At 40.9% G+C, this 7,500-nt stretch overlaps 1 protein-coding gene across 1 annotated transcript in view; it reads right to left on the bottom strand.

Annotated features, from left to right (window-relative positions):
- The window catches only part of LOC308089329 (5'-AMP-activated protein kinase subunit gamma-1-like), a 20,503-nt gene that overhangs the window by 10,918 nt on the left and 2,085 nt on the right, over positions 1–7,500 (bottom strand). The window contains exon 2 of the mRNA XM_080433995.1: positions 1,780–1,828. Within this exon, the coding sequence (XP_080290121.1) occupies positions 1,780–1,828 (49 nt within the window). The remainder of the gene's footprint in view (positions 1–1,779; positions 1,829–7,500) is intronic.

A 7,500-nucleotide genomic window follows, 5' to 3' on the forward strand; every position in this document is an offset into this window, starting at 1 on the left:
GATTGTGTGAGAGAAATAAGCAACCCGGTCTGTGAAAACATGCCCAAAAGAAGCGACTGTAGGCCACACGAGCACTTTGAACCTGTATGCATCAGCTATTTGAAAATAGCCAATCAACAAGCTCACAACTCGTTGCGTTGTGAGCTTGTAGACCTGCTATTTTCAAAAGAAATTGGAGAAAAAGCGAAAATGTTACAAATATATTTGGTACGGGAGTCCCATGGCACAAAATGTTTTCAGACGGGGGTCCACAGACAAATACATATTCATTTGGGGGTCCTTGACATGAAAATATTTGAGAACCACTGGTTTAAATAATTGATTGTTTTTTTGGCAACTCTGGCAACACTATAGGCTATACAGCAGGGGGTAGGCAACCTTAGGCAAGGGGCCAACGTTGGCACAGGGGAGGGTGATCACAGGCACACTGGCATGAGTGTAAGAGAGAGGATTACTTTTTATACGATATTTAAAATAATTTAGTCAATTAAATGAAGTCCGTATGCACATGATATCCTGCACATGATTACTACATTCATTCAAACTCTGAACTCTGACTGGGGAGGGAGTCTGGGAGTGTGGGGGTATTGCTCAGGGTCTATTGATCATTACAATGTCCTGATCATTTCAAAATAAAATGTAAATAAAGGTTGTTATGTATAATTATGGACAATCAACATCTGTTGGAAATATTTCATTTTGATGTGGTGTCATAATCAAACATCATTATTGTTGATATGGCACACTGACTGTCATACAGTATAACAGCTCTACGTACCAAACCTTAAAGTTGTACAATGCAGAATCCCAAATAACGATTTCTAGCAACCTCTGCTGGTCACTACCGTCACTGCATACAATTTCCGTAATCCTCGATTACCCAGAATTCCATTCGTTTTCACCGGAAGCCGGAAGCGTTTCAAAAAGCGATCTTTTAATCGTTTTATACTATCTACGGATCGTTTCTCTTAGCCAGTGGAGCATTAGTTACCATGAGCTGTGCTTTCTTTTTCTGTTCTTTTTCGATCTTCTAATCCTACATTCTCTTAACATCAGCGTGAGGTTCCTTTTTGCTATTACCGCGGTAGTTCCTGGCCAAACAGGAAACCGTTGCGGTAGTTCCTGGGGACGTCGGCCACGACGTCATGACGTTGGCCAGGAACGTCATTTTCCCGGGAAAGTCCCCCCCTTCACCGTTCAATAGAAAATATATAAATAAAAGGCTTCCGGGGGTGAAATTCATGGAGTGGGTGTTGTGAAACTTTTGCCACTGACAAAAGATATACAATTTAACTTTAGTTTTGTTGAAAACGTTACCTAGTATTACTTTAAAGCTCCTGTTATTGTGTCTGACCTCAGAGGATCCAGAGCCTCTTCATCCATTTAATTGATAAAGGAACAAATTACTAATTGTATCTATTGAGCTTCACAAAGAGGGACCCTATATAGAGCGTGCCAACGTGTCGTCACCACGGGGGGGCGTGGCATTGGGCGTGGCATTGGGCAATGTTAAGTCAACCTGGTTTTTACCCCTCAAAGATGTCCGCCGCTACCAAAAGACACTTGTTGACGCCCCCTTCAGGATTTTTGGCACGCTCTATACCTCCTGCCAGAGTTCAGCAACACATACTTAAGAGTTCAGCGAGCGCACACACACACACACACACACACACACACACACACACACACACACACACACACACACACACACACACACACACACACACACACACACACACACACACACACACACACACACACACACACACAGTAAGTTACCTGGACTCTTCATCACCAGACCTTCCTCTTCATCCTCAAACAGAGGAACCTGAAGATGATGAAAGAAATTACACTACTGATGACACTACACACAACTACACAACACAACACAACACAACACAACACAACACAACACAACACAACACAACACAACACAACACAACACAACACACACAGGGGTCAGGGATCACAGCAAATGACCCCGAGCAGTGACTGTTTTCTTTCCTATGACAAGGGTTCCCAAACTGCTCAGGCCGCGACCCCCCAAAATAATCATAATTGAACTGGGGACCCCCCAAAATAATCATATTTTAACTGGGGACCCCCCAAAATAATCATATTTTAACTGGGGACCCCCCAAAATAATCATACTTGAACTGGGGACCCCCCAAAATATTCATATTTGAACTGGGGACCCCCCACCCTGACAAGCACTTGGAATTGTAAGAGTTGAGGAATTACATTTAGTTTGATTCTGTTCCACAGATAAATATTTTGAAAATAGCTGATCTACAAGCTCACAAAGCCTCGCAATGCAAAAAAAAGGCGTCTCTTTCTTATATTATTTGACAATTTGGCCAAATGTTTGACCAGTCTTTTTAGTAGACCCCAAATAGAAAATCCTGTGTGGACCCCGACCCGCAGGTTGAGAAGCACTGGTCTAAATGAGCCGACACGCTGCCTGTGTAACAGCAGTAAATCCAGCATGGTTTCAGGTTGCAGTCGCTGCTCTTTAACAGCAGGGGTCAGCAGGCTCAGTTTGGATGCAGGTCACTTCCTGTGACCCCGTGAACCCCGACTTTTAAAGCAAACATAAGGTCAAGCCCTGACACCACTGGTGCAAAAATTATAATAAATAATAAGCTTTATTTTGGTTCTTTTGTACTTTTCACTTTCCTTTTTTTTAAATGTACTTATTTTTTTAATTGGATGCAATTGTGAACAATAGTCAAGTCAGATAATGTATCCATTTGGCCAATCATAATGTTCACTGCAGCTCAACGTGAGGTGTGGTCAGCAGATGTCTGTGAACTCTGTTTAAAGGCTCGAACATTATGATGCATCCAGAGTCTGTCTGACTATGTTACATATCTGTATCTGAGAAGGGTTCTACTTATTATATTATGTATATATTATATATATGAAGGGTTCTACTTATTATATTATTTATTGTCTTCACTGTTGAAGGGTTCTACTTATCATAGTATGTATTGTCTTACAGTAACTGTTGCATTGCACCCTGACATACATTCATCCAGCTCGGGTCCTAATGTAGAGGAGACCTGGCTGCCACCGGATTGGTGGGGCACCTTCACACCTGTTCACTGATTCTCTTCAATCAGGCTGGACCAATCACTGAAGAAGGCCTCCTATTTAAGAGCTGTCAGCAGCTGTGTGAATGGGCAGTGTGTTACATGCTGTCCACTGAGTGCTGTGTCGCAGTAAGGGGTGCCAAAACTGTGGTAGCCCTCTGTGCTCTATATGTGCCCACATTTATGCATTTTGAGTGTGTGAACCCGCTATACTAGCAGATCTACAAGCTCATAGCGGCTATGATCAGATGCTATGTTAACTAATTTCGCTGGGGACCCCCTGGTACCCCCCAAAGGACCACTGGTGGTCCCCGGACCACTGGTTGAGAACCACTGCCTTAGTTAGATTAGAGCAGATAGATTAGTTTAGATTTCCATTGTGCTTTTTATTTGATGTAGGTTAGGATAGTTGGAGGGTTAAAAGGTAAGGATAGGTTGATTGTTTTGTTTATTTAGTGGTTTGCGTCTGGACTTGTTTTCAAGTATGAAACATTCAAGTGCATCCATTGTAAAATATTGTATTAAGATTCTGCTGTGAATATCATTTCAAACTTAAAAGAAACCAAAAGAAGGTCATTCAATAAAACAACAATTCACTTGTCATCCTTAAGCCACGGTCCTTTCGTTCCCTATAGACCAGTGGTTCTCAAACTTTTTCATGTCAAGGACCCCCAAAATGATGTGTATTTGGTCACGGACCCCCATGTCAAAGTATGTTGTTCCAGGGACCACCTGAAGCAAAGATTTGAGTTACAAATGTTCACTTTAAAAAAATATATTCAAAGATTTGCACTTTTTTTTATTTTTTTTCTAAAATAGCAGATCTACAAGCTCATAGCGCGGCACTCTGTACATCAGGTGGGAGCTGGCAGTCATGTCGCTATAGTTTAAAGTCTTCTTTCAATCATCAAGATGTGAGTTTTGGTAAATTATGGTCCCATTTATTTAAAAATTGATGATAAAGTAGGGTATGCTGTAGGAGGGACGGGATGATTTGATTGACAAGCTACACAACCAATAGCATTCATTCCCCGCCCCCGCTCTTGATTGACAAGCTACTCAACCAATAGCATGTATTTCCGGTTGTGTAGGATATGACGCAAAATGAGGCGATATAGAAAGATGGCGGATTTGAAATTGCTGAAAAATAGGCTTAATTTATGGTCTTTAGAGTCTATTGGCACAACGCTGTCCATTCTTTTTACTGTCTATGGTTTATGCTCAGGAAGAGCACCACAGCAGTGTTGATTTAGATTTAGTTTGATAATAGTCTTATGAATAAAGTTCTGTTTAGTTTTTGTCATATTTTAGTCATCTGAAATGTTTTAGTTTTTGTCTAGTTTTAGTTTTTAGTCGACTAAATCTACAGTTGATTTAGTCGCCTAAAATATTATTTTGGGCGGAAATAGCTGATTTTCACTTAGCTGCCTGCCAAAAAAAGCATCGCATCGCGACGCATTGTGAGCTTGTAGATCTGCTATTTTCAAATTATTCTTTTTTTTTACTTATGAAAACTTGTGAAATGGGACATTCTGCATAATGGGTACTTTTACTTTGGGTACTTTAAGTACGTTTTGATGCCAATGCTTTTGTACTTTTACTCAAGTGAAATTTGAATTCCGCACTTTTACTTGTAACAGAGTATTTCTACATTTTTTTGGGAAAATGAAAACAATTAAATACAATAAAAAAATAAAATAAAATAAATGAAAAAATTTATCGTAAAAACACGGCCCCCTCACGCATTAGGAGGGCAGGGTGAGTCACCAGAACCAAGGACGGGTGTTTTAAAATGGAGTTTGAAGTTACAATGGGTTTGTATAGGAAGGGGGCGTGTCTGATAAAATGAATATCAAATATCTAAATACTGAATCGAGCAACTTAAAAACTGTCTGGGGGCTCACAAAGGGTCTACACAATAAAACACAATAAAATGACCAAAAGTTTTTTTAAAGTGAAATATCCCTTTAAGTAAAAAAATGTAGTACTTTTTCCACTACTGACTGTGAGGACATCTCCTGCGTCATTCATTCTTCATGCAAAACCACACTCCCTCTCCTGCTTTTTCCACAAAGACACAGTGTAACTCCTTCTGTCCTTCTCTATACTTCACTTCTTCTGTCCTTCTCTATACTTCACTTCTTCTGTCCTTCTCTATACTTCACTTCTTCTGTCCTTCTCTATACTTCACTTCTTCTGTCCTTCTCTATACTTCACTTCTTCTGTCCTTCTCTATACTTCACTTCTTCTGTCCTTCTCTATACTTCACTTCTTCTGTCCTTCTCTATACTTCACTTCTTCTGTCCTTCTCCATACTTCACTTCTTCTGTCCTTCTCTATACTTCACTTCTTCTGTCCTTCTCTATACTTCACTTCTTCTGTCCTTCTCTATACTTCACTTCTTCTGTCCTTCTCTATACTTCACTTCTTCTGTCCTTCTCTATACTTCACTTCTTCTGTCCTTCTCTATACTTCACTTCTTCTGTCCTTCTCTATACTTCTCTTCTTCTGTCCTTCTCTATACTTCACTTCTTCTGTCCTTCTCTATACTTCACTTCTTCTGTCCTTCTCTATACTTCACTTCTTCTGTCCTTCTCTATACTTCTCTTCTTCTGTCCTTCTCTATACTTCACTTCTTCTGTCCTTCTCTATACTTCACTTCTTCTGTCCTTCTCTATACTTCACTTCTTCTGTCCTTCTCTATACTTCACTTCTTCTGTCCTTCTCTATACTTCACTTCTTCTGTCCTTCTCTATACTTCACTTCTTCTGTCCTTCTCTATACTTCACTTACTCTCTCCTCTCGTCCTCTCTCTCTTCTCGTCCTCCCTTTGGTTGTGTGGGTTTGTGTCCCATTGGTACAATCGTAATTAACCCTGTACGGATTCACTCTCTAGTAAGGCCTGCCACTAATTCTACAACCGGGGACCCGCTCCCCGGAGTTTCTTTTATTTCCCACGTCGCAGGTCCATGGACTGTCACTACGGACCCCCAACTGCGGCTCAAGACTGTGACTGCGGACCGGGCCTCTCCATGGAGCACGACCGTGGATTTCTACTACACTACACTATACCACTACACTATACTGTATATTATCTTAACATTCTTATATTATACCATTATATACTGCATACACACTATTGCTGTACTATATTATATTATCATATACTATCTTACACTATTATATTTGCTACTATTGTTATTGTTACTACTTGCACTGTATCTCTTTCTGTCTCTCCTCTGTCTGTCTCTCCCTCTCTCTCTCTTCTTTCCCCCGACACGGTCGAGGCAGAAGGCCGCCACCCTAGAGCCTAGGGTCTGCCTGACGTTTCTTCCAGTTAAGACGGAGTTTTTCGTTGCCACTGTCGCAAAATTGCTTGCTCAGGGTGGGATGTCGGGTCTCTTCTCTACATGTAAAGTGTCTTGAGACAACTTGTTGTGATTTGACACTTTAATAAAATTGAATTGAATTGAATTCACTTCTTCTGTCCTTCTCTATACTTCACTTCTTCTGTCCTTCTCTATACTTCACTTCTTCTGTCCTTCTCTATACTTCACTTCTTCTGTCCTTCTCTATACTTCACTTCTTCTGTCCTTCTCTATACTTCACTTCTTCTGTCCTTCTCTATACTTCACTTCTTCTGTCCTTCTCTATACTTCACTTCTTCTGTCCTTCTCTATACTTCACTTCTTCTGTCCTTCTCTATACTTCACTTCTTCTGTCTTCTGGCCTACTTTATCATCAATTTTAAAGTAAATGGGACCATAGATTACCAAAACGCATATCATGATGATTGAAAGAAGACTTTAAACTAGCGACTGGAAGCATAGAGTATTTATGACAATGTTTATTAAGGTAAGAAAATCTAAAAATTGTCAACAAACAACTTGCATTGAGAGTTATTTCTTCTGACACCAGCAGGCGTAAAACAGCAAAACTACAGGCCATTCAAATGAACATGTCACTTCCTATATAGACTCAATTTCAAAGGCGAATCCTGGGCCCTTGGCATAAACCCATACTGCTGCTCGCTAATTGTCACGCTGTCTCCTCCTAGCCTAGCTTCCACTACTCTGTCCCTATCAGCTTCATGTTAAACATGTCCACACCTCCACCGGTCAGCTTCATGTTAAACATGTCCACACCTCCACCGGTCAGCTTCATGTTAAACATGTCCACACCTCCACCGGTCAGCTTCATGTTAAACATGTCCACACCTCCACCGGTCAGCTTCATGTTAAACATGTCCACACCTCCACCGGTCAGCTTCATGTTAAACATGTCCACACCTCCACCGGTCAGCTTCATGTTAAACATGTCCACACCTCCACCGGTCAGCTTCATGTTAAACATGTCCACACCTCCACCGGTCAGCTTCATGTTAAACATGTCCACACCTCCACCGGTC

This window comes from Gymnoscopelus braueri (assembly GCF_963280865.1).
Source record: "Gymnoscopelus braueri genome assembly, chromosome: 7".
Lineage (NCBI taxonomy): Eukaryota > Metazoa > Chordata > Actinopteri > Myctophiformes > Myctophidae > Gymnoscopelus > Gymnoscopelus braueri.